The sequence below is a fragment of the Xenopus laevis genome, chromosome 9_10S (assembly GCF_017654675.1).
Source record: "Xenopus laevis strain J_2021 chromosome 9_10S, Xenopus_laevis_v10.1, whole genome shotgun sequence".
NCBI lineage: Eukaryota > Metazoa > Chordata > Amphibia > Anura > Pipidae > Xenopus > Xenopus laevis.
Genome location: NC_054388.1, coordinates 16,745,801 through 16,763,553, shown reverse-complemented (window position 1 = coordinate 16,763,553; position 17,753 = coordinate 16,745,801). Strand labels below are relative to the sequence as shown.

General features: G+C 41.8%; 1 protein-coding gene across 6 annotated transcripts in view; it reads left to right on the top strand.

Moving 5' to 3' along the window:
- Positions 1-302: 302 nt before the first annotated feature.
- Positions 303-17,753, top strand: part of kcnq2.S (potassium channel, voltage gated KQT-like subfamily Q, member 2 S homeolog) — a 44,046-nt gene continuing 26,595 nt past the window's right edge. For 2 of the 6 annotated variants that reach the window (XR_005964500.1, XR_005964501.1), the window contains exons 1-4: positions 303-1,004; positions 15,569-15,659; positions 16,973-17,099; positions 17,190-17,365. Coding sequence is in view for 4 of the 6 variants with exons in the window: in XM_018238263.2 (XP_018093752.1) it covers positions 709-1,004; positions 15,569-15,659; positions 16,973-17,099; positions 17,190-17,365 (690 nt within the window). In the remaining 2 variants the exon portion in view is untranslated. The remainder of the gene's footprint in view (positions 1,005-15,568; positions 15,660-16,972; positions 17,100-17,189; positions 17,366-17,753) is intronic. The other 4 variants (XM_018238263.2, XM_041577910.1, XM_041577912.1 and 1 more) reach the window with 3 other exon arrangements.

Sequence of the window (17,753 nt, the reverse complement as noted above, 5' to 3'; positions counted from 1 at the left end):
TTGCAGCTGTCAACTTTGTCCTAGTGTTTCCAAATTGTTTTGTGCTCTGGACAGCTTGTGCTACTGTGCTTATGATCTTTCACAGCTTGTTTCCTCCCACCTGAATCCAGAAGAGATGAGAACACAATCCAGGAGGTTTGTGTTAATTTAAAGGCTCCATAAAGAAGTCTGGCTGATCATCAACCACAGCTTAGAGGCGACTAAGTGGATGCAGGAGGGGCAATTGAAAGTGTTGCCATATGGCTACATTTAATGGGCCATGCATTGCAGATGAGCACCAAACACTAATGTTGCTTTAGGCAAAATCATTATGTTTGGTACATTTAATAGAATTCCTGTGTTTTTGGGCTGGAGCTAATAACAGGGACTGACCATAGTGGGACAAAGAATAAATATATTTGTTTAGGCTGGGAAGGGTTAATAGGGAGGAGCGCTCAGGCGGATTGCAGAGATTCACTCAGCTCACAAGCAGTTCCCATTCAGCTGCGGAGAGAGAAGCCACTACATCCCCCACCGAAAGATTCACCCTCCTCATCCACATCGCTCCCACCCTGGTACCCACTCCCCACTGGTAGCCAGTCACCCCCACCCTAGAGCTGAGCACCCTTCTTTTCACCCTGACAAGCACTTGCCCCCCCCCCAAATCCATGCTACTGCCCCTTATCCTGACACCATGAGCACGTCGGAAAGTCCACCAGTCTAAGCACCATGGTGCAGAAATCCCGCAATGGGGGGGTTTACCCCGGCCCCACTGGAGAAAAGAAGCTAAAGGTGGGCTTTGTGGGACTGGACTCGGGACCCCCAGACACCAGCAGAGATGGGGCGCTCCTTATAGATGGCTCAGATGAGCTAAAACGAAACAGTATCCTTATCAAACCCCGATCGGGGGTCTCAGGCACTGGGAAGCCTCCCAAACGCAATGCCTTTTATCGCAAGCTCCAGAATTTCCTCTACAATGTGCTGGAGAGACCCCGGGGCTGGGCCTTCATCTACCATGCCTATGTGTAAGTACCTTGGCTCCTGAGTGTGTGTGAGAGCTGCACCCATATATCTGTACTATGCTCCCCAGGGGCCCTTATCTACACTGGCATGCCTGCGTGTCAGTGCCAGGGACCCAAAGGGCCCTCATTTCCTAAGTCTATGCTTAAGTGTTTAGCCAACCCCCCTAATATACTGTGCTGTGTGTGTTGTACCTTGAAATTGTACCCCCTTCTCCCCTGGGTCCCCATGCACTGCACATTAGTGTGATCAAAGCTGCAAACTGGAATTTCAAAAATTTCTCATACTGTGTGTGAATAAATATTGTAACTTGCCTTTTTGTTCGTTTTCGGGGGGCCATGTTAAGTCATGAAATTGTAGAGGGCTTCATGTATGATATGTTTGCATGGGGTACTGGATTCGTATCGTGCCCACATGTGCCTTTATCAATAAGGGTTTGTTAAATACCCCATTATCAGGCAATAGACACCCTAGTGTTCCATCTTTGCACCTAGATTTTGTATTGTATAACCGAGTATTCTGTCCCAGTGTCATACATCCTATTTGATCCCCATTGTAAGCAGCAGTCCTGCCCTGCTTTATGGCTGAGATTCTAACTACAGTGGAACCTCAATTTTACATACCCCAATTTTAAGTTTTCCCTCATTTTACATTGCTGTTTTATGGTCCCACCTGTATATTATACATAACAAATTCTCCTGATTTTACATTTTCCTGGATTTTACAAGCATTTTTTTCTGTCCTAGTGTCACACATCCTATCTGATCCCAATTGTAAGCAGCAGTCCTGTCCTGCTTTATGGCTGAGGTTCTAGTTATCTATATAACAGAGCTGTCCCAGTGGCTGCACAGATACTATCTGATCCCCATTGTAAGCAACAGGCCTGCGCTGCTTTATGGCTGAGATTCTAGTTATCTGTATAACAGAGCATTCTGTCCCAGTGGCTGCACAGATACTCTCTGATCCCCATTGTAAGCAACAGTCCTGCCCTGCTTTATGGCTGAGATTCTAGTTATCTGTATAACAGAGAATTCTGTCCCAATGGCTGCACAAATCCTATCTGATCCCCACTGTAAGCAACAGTTCTTTCCTGCTTTATGGCTGAGATTCTAGTTATCTGTATAACAGAGCATTCTGTCCCAGTGGCTGCACAGATCCTGTCTCATCCCCATTGTAAGCAGCAGTCAGGGGTGCTTCGCCAATGAGGCAAGTTGAGGCTGTCGCCTCAGGCGGCAGCACCCCACTAGGTACCAGGGGCAGCAAAAATGCTGCTCCTGGTACTTTAAGAGCGAATTTCTGTGGGATGGGGGGCAGCAGCAACTGCTGCTGCCTCAGGTGGCGGAGGGGCCAGGATCGCCCCTGGCAGCAGTCCTGCCTTGCTTTATGGCTGAGATTCTAGCTATCCGTATAACAGAGCATTCTGTCCCAATGGCTGCACAGATCCTATCTGATCTCCATTATAAGCAGCAGTCCTGTCCTGCGTTATGGCTGAGATTCTAGTTATCTGTATAACAGAGCATTCTGTCCCAGTGGCTGCACAGATCCTCTCCGATAACCACTCTTTGCATCACTGCAGGGTTCAAGGAGATAAATAAGCAGAATAATCTGAGAAAAAGCCTGCCGGAGGCTCTTTGTCAGTTTTAAAATGACTTGTTTTATGAAAACTGCAGATATTTATTATTAGTTGCCATAGAACATGAGAATATAATTTAAAAATGGGTATTCTGGGCTGAGTGTACACCTTTAAGCAAAGCTACATATGACTGTTTATATGAATACATTGGGCCAGGCATGAAACTCACCCACTCTTTTCAGAACTGTGCCAGACATGATTTGTAAACCCCTATCCATCCTGTAGTTGGAAGGGATTAAACTATTTCCTTCTCTTTGCCTACTTTGGTTTGTTGGGGATATGATCCCTGTCCCCCTGTGCCAGCCCTGAGCTCATGTTTTCTTCCTGAACATAAAGAAAGTGCGATTGCATATTGTGTCTCTGCCCTGAGCCCAACCCAGTCAATACTTACACAAAGGGAAATAATTCTATTGGTTCAATCACATAACCATCACTATCACAACCCTCTTATTGTTTACTGTTACAGTGTGTCATATCAAGAAGGGACAGCAATTTTTTCATTGTTATACCCCCCCCCTCTCCTTGTGACTATATAAAATAAGCCAGACAGAAGCTAATAGCTCAAATTATTCTGAAAATGTGCCCTCTGGGTTTGGGAGGGGAACAATTCAGTTACTATCACTACTGTGGGTAACATATTTCCAATATATTGTCAGATCTGTTTTTCTTGTCCAGTGAGTTACTGAGTGATTGGTTATATTTGTAATGATTAGTGCCAGTGTTTATATATCATGGAATGTGCACTCTCAGAGACCATTAACTTGAGGGCTGATACAATTAGTGCAGAAAACTACTTAGTGATTTCTAATGTTCCTTCCTATAATACACAAGAGCCATGAATTTCCTTATATCCTTATAAATGGTGATTGGTGATGTCATCATTTATAATTGTTGCTAAGTGATGTCATTTGTATGGCATGATATAGCTTCTCCAAATTACAAGCGCACACCCTGGCCCTCTTGAAACTTGAATCCCTGGTGCCCAGCGAAATAGGGGATCGGCCAACCCCTCAACAGTCCAAACGAAAAGAAATTCACTGGCACTCAGGTAATGCTCGCAGGGTGAAACCCTTGCTTTAAATTTGCATGCCGCATTGAATAAATTTAAAGCAAGGGTTTCACCCTGCGAGCATTACCTGAGTGCCAGTGAATTTCTTTTCATTTGTATGGCATGACTCACTGAAACCTGTGTAATAAATAATGTTTATAAATGTAATGTTGTAAAATATGAGGATATTAGAGGTCAGGTTTCATGCCAAAGTCCTTGTGCTTTCATATGATCATGGAACTCTTTGGTGACATAATATCCTTATATTTTACAATTAGGGTAAATTATTCACTATGTAATTTCCAATAGGGGAAACATAATCCCTTATAATACATGAGTGATACTCAGAGTTCCCTGTATAACTCAGCCTGCAGCCTTGTGCCTTTATATGGTCACAGAACCCCTCAGGGACTTCTAATATCCCTATCATTTACAGTAGGGGGTGCATTATCTCTTATAATAGATGAGTGATACTCAGAGTTCCTTGTATAACTCAGCCTGCAGCCTTGTGCCTTTATATGGTCACAGAACCCCTCAGTGACTTCTAATATCCTTAATATTTACAGTAGGGGGTACATTATCCCTTATAATACATGAGTGATACTCAGAGTTCCCTGTATAACTCAGACTGCAGACCTGTGTATGTATGTTTGAAGCCTTCACTGATTTCTAATATCCTTATAATTGACAGTAGGGGGTACATTATAGCTTAAAGTACAGTACATAAGTGATACTCAAAGTTCCTTGTATAACTCAGCCTGCAGCCTTGTGCCTTTATTTGGTCACAGAACCCCTCAGTGACTTGTAATATCCTTATCATTCACAGTAGGGGGTACATTATCCCTTTTTATAATACATGAGTGATACTCAAAGTTCCTTGTATAGCTAAGCCTGCAGCCTTGTGCCTTTATATAGGCACATAACCCCTCACTGACTTCTAATATCCTTATACTTTACAGTAGGGGGTACATTATCCCTTATAATACAGAGTTCCCTGTATAACTCAGCTTGTAGCCTTGGGCCTTTATATGGTAACAGAACCCTTCAGTTACTTTTAATATCAGTATCATTTACAGTAGCGGTAAATTAATTATTATTGTTGTTATAGTCTTACTATTACATGTATTTAGTGCCAACATATTCTGCAGAGCTGTTCAATAAATTGATGTATACATGGGTATATACATTGAAAATAAAGATTACCTAGAAAAAACAAAAATCAATACAAGAAATAAAGAGGTGCCTGACCAAAAGAGCTTACAATCTAAGCTTACAATCTAAAAATGTATAATCACAAATCTGGAGTATAATCAATAAGGTATATTTTCTTGCTCCATGCCTGAGATATACGCATGTGTGCCTGTAGTGGGACTGGGACGCTTGAAATATTCTGTCAGTAGAAGTTGGATATTCGTCTGATTATTTATAATTCAGAGAGAATGGAGGAAAGGAATGCTAGTCAGCTCAAAGGCTGAGTGTGGGGTAGAATTCTGTGATTTCTCAACCTCAGTAGTGAATGTGCCATTAAACTGGGAATCAGAAATCATATTGACCCATCCACCATCACTAAGTAGTTGTTCTCCCCATGCAGTTGGGTCAAAACCAGTTTTTTGTGACTTCTTAAGATCCACAGCAGCCTTCCTGTATCCAGATGTGATTTCTGGGAAGCCAAATGAGATCAGCACTTTCTGCCACTTTCTGTGTTGGCTCAGCATCTGCTTAGGTTCCCATTCAGAGATTTATAGCCCTGTGGCCTGTTAGGAGAAATGTGGAATTAGCAGAGATTTAATGACATCCCCCGAGGTTCTGAGTCAGACTGACATGTATTGCAGGCTATATGGGTCCAGTACTTCACGAGTATGTGACACTATATTCACTCTAGTCACCATAACTGGCCTTCAGCATCCCCTGCCCTTTCCACTCTATTGGGCCCCATAAGAAGGCATTTACACAGGTGGCACCCACTGATATCTAGGAATAACTGATGGACACCATTTAGCAATTATATCCACATAAGAGAGAATACAAGATACTAGAGACAGTCATGAGACAGGGCACCAGAGTGTAAAATATTCCTATCTATAATAAATATTAATAATGAATATGCCAGCATTCAGAACATTATTTAGGTTATAACATAGCAGGTGGCAGAAATTTTCTGATGTGGGGGTATGATGGTGTAAATAGGGCTGTAGTGCTAGACCGTAGGGCAATGGTGGCAAATGGACAAAATTATGGCAGTAGGACAAGATGGAAACAGAAGGGCAAGCCAAAGATATTTGGACAAGCTGGAGACAATTGGACAAGCTGGAGACAGTAGGACAAGCAGTAGAAATTAGGACAACCTGGAGATACTTGGACAAGCTGAAGATAGTTGTACAAGTTGAAAACCATAGGACAGGATGGAGACAGCAGGACAAGCTGGAGACAGCAGGACAAGCTGGAGACAGCGGGACAAGCTGGAGACAGCGGGACAAGCTGGAGACAGCGGGACAAGCTGGAGACAGCGGGACAAGCTGGAGACAGCGGGACAAGCTGGAGACAGCAGGCAAGATCAATACAGTGGGGTAAGATGGAGGCAGTAGGACAAGATGGAGACAGTAGGACAAGATGGAGACAGTAGGACAAGATGGAGACAGTAGGACAAGCTGGAGACAGCAGGACAAGCTGGAGACAGCAGGACAAGCTGGGGAAAGCAGGACAAGATGGAAACAGTAGGATAAGATGGTGACAGTAGAGAAGGTTGAGACAGTATGGCAAATTGGAAACAGTAGGACATGATGGGTACAGTAGAGAAGGTTGAGACAGTATGGCAAAATGGAAGCAGTAGGACATGATGGAGACAATAGGGGCATGATGTAGACAGTAGGGAAAGATAGAGGCAATAGGGACATGGTGGGTACAGTAGAATAAGACAGAGATAGCAGGATAAAATGGCAACAGTACCACATTAAATAAATGTTGCCCAACTTGCAACCTTTCAGTTGTTTAGGTGATTCTCTTGCAATGAAACCTAAAGCTGTAAGAGGAACATCTGAATGTTCATAGGTTGCATGGGACTCTACAAAGCCTGTTTTGCTTTGATCCAGATGTCCCAGGATGGCATTCAGTGTGCAGGGGTGACCAAGCTGCAGACACTGCAGAGCATGTAAGGCAATACTGTATGATGCATTGCGGAGTAGAGGTTACAGTATTTCATGCTAAGAGCAGAAGACATTAGGCCTTGCAGTCTGTATAGATCTTCTGTCCCTGGGGGGAAACTATATACTTGTGCACTTCTTGATTTGCTGACAGCATGTTCTGTCTGCTGATGGGGAGTTTGGATGCACGGGGTATAAGAGAAGACCAGAGCTCAGCAAATTGCACAGACCTTGGGCATGTGGAACACACTACACAGGTTTATTACATGCGATAAGTCTGGTTTGTATGCTTTATTATTTTGAATTTATTTTCCCATATTTAATTGAAACATTTATATACAGAATGAATTCAGGTATCCATCCAATATCCCCCTAGAAATGCAGCCTAGCAACGGGCTGTAGAGATGACTAGAGATGCTGTTGCACTGTTCGGAAAGCTCTGGCCAGAACAGTGTTTAAAACATAAGAGAGATCCTAACGTTGCCCTGGAATGTAAAATGAAATTCCATTAATGGGGAATCTATTATCCCAGGGCTCTGACATCTTTTTACTATTATCTAGTTAAGTCACTGAGTAATAAGAAAATTACAGCCCTTGTTTAATGACAGTAGAGGGCAGGCATCTATCTCCTGGGCATTCTCTCTGGGCAGTGCCAGGCTACTTTTAAAATGTAATATTAGGACATTCTACTCCAGTAGGAGAATATTAGAGTTTCTAACATTGGTGCAACAGCTTCTCTGCTTTTATATGTTATGATGTTCTGGTCTGGATTCTCACTGGATCTTTTCTTGTTCACTGTCTCTTTCAGTTACAGCCAAATTTTAAAAAATATTTCCTGTTTTAATAAAACAGCACCTTGTACTTGATCCAAAATAAGATATAATTAATCATTAAAGGAAGCAAACCCAGCCTATTGTGCTTATTCCATGTTTACATGGTTTTCTATTAGACTTAAAGTATGAAGATCCAAATTATGGAAAGATCTGCTATATGGGAAACCCCCAGATCCCAAGCATTCTGGATAACTGGTTCCATACCTGTACTTAGTTCATAATTCAGGGCAATAATGACCTCAGCAGGCACAAGGCTAGGAGAGGAAGGCCATCAGAGCTGAGCAAGGAAGTCATACAGGCTGCGGCATGGCACTGGAACTCATTTCCCTCCCTATGAGGCTGGATGGAACTTCCTCCTTTAAAAGCCTTAAATAAATGAAATGTGGTTTCATTGCCGTTAATTTGGCATGTGTTTCCCTTCCCCATTGTGCTTACTGCACTTACCCCTTAATCTGCATTTATGCCATTCTCAAATGACCAGGCAGCATTTGGGGGGAGATAGTGATTTGTGATATGAAAAGGAGGGGATGTTGGGAATATATCAGATAAAAGAAATGCAATAACTTTTGCAAATATAGCCCTCTTCTGCTACTGCATGAGATCTAGCACACATTTAGTTGCTAGTGGCGCTACGGAAATCCTGTGCCTCCGCTATATGGGAGAGCAGGTACACTTTAAAATGGCGTGCCTCGATTCAGGATCAGGACAGGCTGAACTGTAATACCCCTCCCTGGGAACTTCTCTGATCCGCAGTACACATACACAGTAGAACTGTTAATGGATTTATTTGTCAGGACACTATATCTTTAAATTCCAGTGATACAGGTAGCCTGCCAGCTAGGAGCAACTTCTCTCAAATAACACATCTGATGATCTCTGGACTGCTGAGGGGAATGCTTCAAATAGAGTCCTGCGCGGAACCAATTTATTAAACCCAACCCGCATACTTACCCACTTGGACCCGCTAACCGACCTGCAAGAACCTTTATCCATTAGCCAATCCACGACCCGCTAACCATCAAGAAACAGGAAGTGCTGTCATTGTAAACCGGAAGTGGCATCATTCGAAGTAGGCGTGATCAGAAAAAAGGGAGTAAAATAGGAAGTGCTGTCATTGTAAACCCAGAAGTGACTACTACGCCTTGAAAAAGCTATTATTGCGAAACGCGCGCCGGCGTTTGGTTTTAATATCCGGAATCTTTTTAGCTAAATTCTAACTATTTAACTTGGATTAATACCAACTTAGTGGGGTGGTTGTTTTGGAAATGCGTGCTTGGCTCATACCTTCTCTCTCTATTTATACTGAACTCACAAGAGGCCGTGGATTTGTGTTTTTTTAGGATATAATAGCCTTCAACAGCTTAGGGCTTAGTTGTAATATTGAGACCACAGTCCCGGTTGCTCTGCCTTCTCCACCTTTGTGGTGTCCCAGGGATAGAAAAATATAGGTAGTAGTTTTGGGACAACTCCAACTCTTCTTTTTTCAGTTTCTCTCTATATTTCATGAATTTGAGCATTGATTCCAGTTTTTATCTTATGATCAATTATTTAATCAGCACTATCAGCACTTTTAGCACCTTAAACTTAATGAATTCATTTTCAGCTTAATTGGAAGTTGGAATCAGACTAATTAATTTACCGCACTAATTTGAGTAACGCTGTTACACTTAGAATTAGGGAGGATCTAAACCCTGCCTGGGGACCTCCTTTGTCATATAATTGGTTCCAACGTGGGAAAGATTATGAACTGGTGGTTAAATCTATTTATTTGAATGAATTGTATTGCACGGCACTTTATCTTAATGAATTTGATTTAAATTATTACATTTATTTTGAGTCGGATGAATTAATTTGATTCATTGCACTGCGCTTTATAATATATAATTCAACTTATTAGAGATTGTTCCAATTTGTAGACAATCAGGGGCCTCTCACCAGGGTGTAATTAATTTGTGATTGTAGAGAACAATAATACTACATATATTGTGACTGCCTTAGGTTAATGATTAAGCGGGGTACTTTTCCTATTCTTCCTTTTTTTGTAACCCGGACATGACATCATTAGAAGTAGGCGTGATCACAAAAAAAGGAGTAAAACTTGTTATTGAAAAGACCCGCGACCCACAAACCCAAAGAGCCTCTGACCCGCGTCTATATCCGCTCCCAAAACTTCTACCTGCAACCAGCATGGTACTGCAAGTTTTTGCGGGTACCCGACTCGCTGCAGGACTCTAGCTTCAAAGTCCTGAGAAGGACTCACTTTGGTTTTCCGTGCTTTTCTGCCACTTGGGTTCCCTACTAAGTTTCCCACATAGAAACTCTGGGAACATGAATACTTTACTATTACTCGGCTGCTTCTCTCTCCCAGCAGCACTTCCTCTCTCCCTCTTCCTTCCTGTCAGCTCACAGAGGGTTACAGAGAAGTGATAAGTATATACAGCTCTCCTACACAAATAAAATACCAGACAGGGTAAGATAAGGGATGAGTAATAGAGAGAGGAGGTTATACTGCCAATCTAGGGTACTAGTGAGGCCCCTCCTTGCATATTGGATTCAGGTTTGGAGTCCCAGTCTGCAGAATGATATTCATATATTAAAAACTGTTCAGGTTTAAGTAATTGTGATGATTCATGGGCTCAATAAAAAATAATGTAAGGGAAGTCCCCAAACCTTTAATATATGTAGCTACAGCAAGAGGAGGGAAGGAGGAGATATGATAGGTACAATTAAATAGATGATGGGAATTATCAAGAGGAAGGCATTGTCTGGGAGTGGGAGATGAGTTGACCCAAAGGCCACAACATAAAGGGCCACAACATAAAGGGCCAGATTCAATTCTAGTGAGAAAAAGGTTTATCATTTGAAAACTCATGGGCGAGATTCAATTTGAGATGCAGTTCAATCAGAAAAACGTTTTCACGTGATAAAACAGTGAGATAACTTGGAGGAAAACTAAAGGCAACATAAGAAATTGTTTATTTACTGAAAGGGGGGTAAAGAAATGGAACACGGTAGGTGTTTAGAAGGAGTTTGAACATGAATGGTATAAATACAAAATTATTTGAAAGACTTAAAACCAGAATTAAGCATTTAAAGGGGTGGTTAACTTTTAAAATGTCATCAAATTTTCAATTCCTAGCAATGTGGCAATTGGCTTTCATTGTTTCTTTTTTAAAGTTTTTTAGTTATTTGCCTCTTTTCCAGCTCTGTTATGCTATCATCTTATTGTTACATTTTATTATCTATCTTTCTATGCAGGCCTCTCCTATTTATATTCCAATCTCTTGTTGAAACCTCTGCCTGGTCTAGGGCGATCCTCAGGCGGCAGCAGACCCGATGCCTCCCCCCTCCCGATCCATGCTTAAAAATTAGAGTTGGAGTGGGTCAAAAGGAGGCAACATCGGTAGTGCAATAAGCGCAATAGCGTTCTCTGCACTAGCGGAGCAGGATTTTCTGAAAAGTTACAAGAAGAGGCTTTTTTTTCTGCCCCTTGTAAGCAGCCGCCTGAGACAAAGTTCTCTCCTTGCCTCATGGCAGTAGTAGCCCTGGCCTGGTCGTTAGGGTCAATAAGGCCCTAGCAACCAGACAGCTGCTGAAATAGCAAATGAGAGTGCTGCTGAGCAAAAAAACAAAATAACCAGAAAACCATAAAAAATGAAGAGCAGTTGTCTCATAGTATTGATTATCTACACCCTTTCATAGTCGACTAGATGTGCCAACTTTGGATTCTACGTTATTTGTTGGACATCAGAAACCATTTGATACAATTTGTCTCTAGAAGGGCAACCTCAAGTGCCAAGGTCTGTCTCTGCTGGAGCCTGTTTCATCCTGACAATTGACAGTGACCTGTGCAGTGTGTAAATAGGAGTTTTTGTAAGGGCCTAATATCCATTTTCTTGTTTGTAAAGACAAGCAAATTGGCTGAGCATCAAACTGAATCAGCTGCAGTTGGGCAGATCTGTGAAAGTGTGGGTGAGATTGGTACAAATTGGGCACAAACTGTCCAAGTTCATATTCTGATTCATGACTTGGGTATCTCTTTGCTTGGTACTGTGGCTTTGCCTGTGTTTATTCTACAGCTGAGAAGTTACAGAATGTGCAGGAATTTGTATGGATTATCAGTAAATACTTTTAATTACATTTTCTCATGGCTTCACTAAACTTTAGCTGTGTCAGTTCCATTGATCTATTGAATCTGTGTTGATTTATTAGCAATAATTGTATCATTGATCCTGCAGCTGTGCAATTGAATTCTTATTTTCTGGTCATTCACACAATGTATTGTTTATAACCTATCTTTACTGATAATGGAATTCTCTCCCAGAATCAATTGCACTGGCTGATCTTCGCTTTAAGAAAGGGTTGGATGGCTTTCTAGAGAGTGAGGGAATACAGGGTTATGGGAGATAGCTCATAGTACAAGTTGATCCAGGGACTAGTCCCATAGTCATCTAGAAGTCAGGAATGAACGTTTTCCCCCTCTGAGGCAAATTGGACAGGCTTCAAATGTTTGTTTGTTTTTTTTTTGCCTTCCTCTGGACCAACTAGCTGTTAGGCAGGTTATATATCTATATCTATATCTATATCTATATCTATATCTATATCTATATCTATATCTATATATATATTCTTAAAAGCTTGATGGATGTGTTTTTATTCAACCTAACTTACTATGTTACAAAATATAGAGAGGTGAGCCTCCAACAGATACACAAATAAGCACTAACCACAAATCTCACCCTAACTGGCCTTCAGGATGCCCCCCTGAGCTCATAACAAGGCTACAGATATGCAGAGATATTGGGGAGTCACTCTGCTGTAGTTTTAGGGGTACCCAGGGCACAAATAAGTACTCACCACAAATATCACCCTAACTGTACATCAGGCTGGGCCTCCATAGCTCATAACAAGGTTACAGATATGGAAAGATTGGGGTAATGGTCACTCCAGTTCAAGGAGTATTCAGGGCACAAATAAGCACTCACCCCAAATCTCCCCCTAAATGGCCTTCAGGCTGGGCCCCCTTAGCTCATAACAAGGTAACAAATATATAGAAACTATGGGGTAACCACAACTATCTACTGTTACAGTTCCAGGGGTACCCAGGGCACAAATAAGCACTCTGACTTTGAAAGTCACCCTGATTGCTAGGCAGGACCCTCATATCTAACCCCACAATTTGAGAAACTCTGGGTCAGAGCCACGTTCTGATTTCTGTGCTTAGCATTCAGATTGGCAGTGTAGCCATTAATTCTCCGGCACTGTGCAGCTCAGAGGAACAGATTTAAGGAAGTCTCAATCGATATAAAAATAATGCTGGAATCATCAGGACTGTGTCAGGAAGGGAATTAATAATGAGAAATCAGAGATCAGATTTTTAATGACAGGTTCCTCGCTGACGCACGGAAGTAACATGATAAATGCGTTCCCTCGCAGAGCTCATAAAGGAAAGAGGACAGCTGAGCACTGAGCCGTTACAAGAACAAATTATGTGCACCAGAACCTGTTTTTCTTTGGGCTGATTGGGCTCTCAATGTGCATCTGGCATGATACTCGGAAATAAATCTTGCACATGGGGTTTTTTCATTTGTGTTCGATTTTTTCATATGTAGAGGAAATTATCTTAAAATATAGAGAGTTGGGTTAGAGTAAGGTGATTTCACCATCAGCATAGGAAGGGTTTCTATATTGCAAGAGCAGTCAGGTTATAGGATTCCCTACCAAGAGACATGGGAATGAGTGATTCATTGGAATGAGAGGAGATTTCACCATCAGTATAGGAAGGGTTTCTATACTGTAAGGACAGTCAGGTTATAGAATTCCCTACCAAGAGAGGGGAGAATTAGTGAGTCATTGCAGGTGGAAAGGAGATTTCACCACTAGCATAGGAAGGGTTACTTTACTGTAAAGACAAGTTATGGGATTTCAAACCAAGAATGAGCATTGGTAAGTTTATAGCGAGTTTCAAAATGGGTTGGATAGTGGTATGTATATTTAGAAATAAAGATTAAATAAAATAATTAATTTAAGTGATTGTGATAACTTACCATGGTGGTGTGGCGGGGATGCCCGCCACGCTGCTGCTCCCTTGGGCCACAAAAGGGTAATAGTTAGGGCACGCAGCTTTCTGGTTTGTTTGCGCATGCGTGCTGGCATGTGACGTCAGCGTACAGTGGCGCGAAATTTGAAAGTCTTTAAAGCCACAAAGCATTTCTACACATTGCCCGTTATAGGATCTTGTTCCTGGTGCTTCTGTGCTTTAGAGCTTCTGAGTATTCTGTATTTGATCCCTGTTGTGACCCCCTGCCTGGCTTTTGACTATTCTGACCTCTGGATCCTGACCTTTGCCTAAATACCGACTACTTCTTCTGCTTAACCCCTCTGATTGACTTCCTGGTTTGACCCTTGTCTGCCCGACTACGTTTACTCTCTGCCTGCCCCGACCCGGCCTGATCTGACTACCCTATTGCCTAACGTCTTGTACCACGACCTTCTGCCCAAAGACTTTACCTACAGTTGTGCCCCTTCGCTTGTTTAGAACCTTTCGCCTTGCACCTCTCGTTTTAAGACCTGGCGGCATCTGAGTAGCTGAGGGCTCCTACTGAGGCCAAAGGCGGTTGCTACAGGCAGAAGCAAGAGCCGAGACAAGGGTGCTTGACATTGATTCTAGATTCAAGTTGCCAACTGTTACAGTAATTTACAGTATATAGGACCACATGAGTGAAAAAAATGGACTTATCTATCTCTGTAACACTCGGTATTCTGCTCCCTGTGGCTGAACTGCCATTTTTACTGGGCCTGGGAAATTTCGCATCTTGTTTTTTTTTACAAAAGCCACAAACTAAATCTCCTCTTTCATTATCCAATTGTAAGATCTTGGCAAAAAACATTAACTATTTTTTCTTCATATTTCTGCGACATTCACATTAGCTAGCAACTGATTAACTGACTCATACACAGCACTTGTACTGTTTCTATATATTATACAGTTACATTATGTGCATATATGATATGGGGTTACACTGTGACAGTGGTTGGAGGAAAGATGGGGGTATATCTGTGCCTATATATTATACAGTTACATTATGTGCATATATGATATGGGGTTACACTGTGACAGTGGTTGGAGGAAAGATGGGGGTATATCTGTGCCTATATATTATACAGTTACATTATGTGCATATATGATATGGGGGTTACACTGTGACAGTGGTTGGGGGAAAGTTGGGGGTATATCTGTGCCTATATATTATACAGTTACATTATGTGCATATATGATATGGGGGTTACACTGTGACAGTGGTTGGGGGAAAGATGGGGGTATATCTGTGCCTATATATTATACAGTTACATTATGTGCATATATGATATGGGGGTTACACTGTGACAGTGGTTGGAGGAAAGATGGGGTAAATGTGTGCCTATATATTATACAGTTACATTATGTGCATATATGATATGGGGGTTACACTGTGACAGTAGTTGGAAGAAAGATGGGGGTATATCTGTGCCTATATATTATACAGTTACATTATGTGCATATATGATATGGGGGTTACACTGTGACAGTGGTTGGAGGAAAGATGGGGTATATATGTGCCTATATATTATACAGTTACATTATGTGCATATATGATATGGGGGTTACACTGTGACAGTATTTGGGGGAAAGATGGGGGTATATATGTGCCTATATATTATACAGTTACATTATGTGCATATATGATATGGGGGTTACACTGTGTCAGTGGTTGGAGGAAAGATGGGGGTATATCTGTGCCTATATATTATACAGTTACATTATGTGCATATATGATATGGGGGTTACACTGTGACAGTGGTTGGGGGAAAGATGGGGGTATATATGTGCCTATATGCTATTGCATTACTCAGGAAGCTTCTGGCCTCTGTGCAGGTTCCTGCTGGTTTTCTCTTGCCTTGTGCTCTCTGTCTTCTCTACGATCAAGGAGTATGAAAGCAGCTCGGAAGGAGCCCTCTATATATTGGTAAGTTCCTTCGTTTATCCACAGAAAAAATGTAAAAATGTGTTGGTTTTTAGTGCAGTATCTTAATGAAAACTTGTGTCACATCAATATTACATGATGTCAGTTCCTGTCCACCCAGTGTTTCACAGGGGTGCCATATGGCCACCCTGAAACCTTAAACTCTCCACTCCTGTTCTAGCTTTCCCCTCTGCTTTCCAGTTGTTTTTCCTTCTCCCCCAAACTGTTTGACCTTACTTTCGCCCATCTTCACTTATCTCTCTCCTTCTATATTTCTCCTCTCGATTTGTCTCTCTACCCCAGTGATCCCCAACCAGTAGCTCGTGAGCAACATGTTGCTCTCCAACCCCTTGGATGTTGCTCCCAGTGGCCTCAAAGCAGGAGCTTATTTTTGAATTTGTGGCTTGGAGGCAAGTTTTGGTTATATAAAAACCAGATGCACTGCCAGAGCCTCAATGTAGGTTGAAAATCCGCATAGGGGCTAGAAAATGGCCAATCACAGCACTTATTTGGCACCCCAAGAACATTTTTCATGCTAATTTTGCTCCCCAAACTCCTTTTACTTCTGAATGTTGCTCACAGGTTCAAAAGGTTGGGGATCCCTGCTCTACCCAATAACTCAATTTCCCTTCGTCTCCCTCTTTCTGTCTCTCATCCCCTTTCCTTTTCTATTCTCCCCTAACTGTTTGGCTTTACTCTCCACTATCCTCCCATTATTTAGTTGTTTTCAGTGCTTTCAGCTTCAGTTGAAAGAACAGAGAATATTGAGCCAGGTATATACAGATCAAGTAGATTGTGTTGCATTTTAATGGGAACATTTGTAAGCAATATTGCTTTAAATAAAATATGGGTTGAGCTACAGGGGCTCGGGGTAATAGAAGAGAGTTGTGGTACTGGCATGGAAGTTTAAGCAACGGGCAGGTAACATCAGAGCCCCTGAAACCATGGACTATTGGAAATTGCTCCTGCAGGGTTATATCAATCCAATGCAATATTTTGTTCCATACTTGCAAAATGATTGACAAGTAGGGATGAGTGAATTTGACCCATTTTGTTTCGCTAAAAATGTCGAAATGTCGCTGATGCCCATTAAAGTCTATGGGCGTCAGAAAAATTTTGATGCGCGTCATTTTTTTTTGACCCACACCACCATGCAAGTCTATGGGCGTCATTTCCGCAGCGAAACAAGGCGAAAAAGTTCGCCCATGCCTATTGAAATTGAAAGAATTTCCAGCAAATTATTCCACTCACCCCAACATTACTGACTGGTGTTTGCAGGGTGCATTGAAAAAGTTGCCCTTTTTTAACTCTAACAGGAAATTATAACCATTGTGGTATTTGGAGTAGAATACTTTGTGCGTATCTGGGCCGCCGGATGCTGCTGTCGATATCGCGGTTGGAGAGGGAGGCTGAAATTTGCCCGCAAACCATTCTGCGTAATTGGTGAGATGTTTCAGTACAACTTTGAAATTTAAATCTGAGAAATTGGGGAAATTAAATAAACAAAACCTATATTTTCTGCCCTCTGTACAGACATCATGGTGCTGATTGCGTCCATAGCTGTTCTGTCTGCTGGATCCCAGGGGAATGTTTTTGCCACATCAGCCCTCAGGAGTCTTAGGTTCCTTCAGATTCTACGTATGATTCGTATGGACCGAAGAGGAGGGACATGGAAGCTTCTGGGTTCTGTAGTGTATGCACATAGCAAGGTATCTTATCTGCATTCTTTGAGTAACAAGAATTTTTATATTACAGGTATGGGACCTGTTATCAAAAATGCTGGGGTTTTCAGGGTAACGGATCTTTCTGTGATTTGGATCTCCATAGAGGCACATTTATCAAGGGTCAAATTTCGAATTCATGTGAGTTTTTTTAAAACTCCCATAAACTCTCAAACTCGAAATTCGACCAATCAAATTTTATCAGCTCGGATAAATTGAACCAACCTGAAAACTCGAATCTAATTTGATTCAAATTAGAAAAACTTGAATAAAAAAAAAAAAATAACAACTTGATTCGTGTTTTTTTTTTCAGAATGTCAGGAAGGCTGCAAACATCACCAAATTGATCCCTGAACCTCTCCCATTGACTTATACA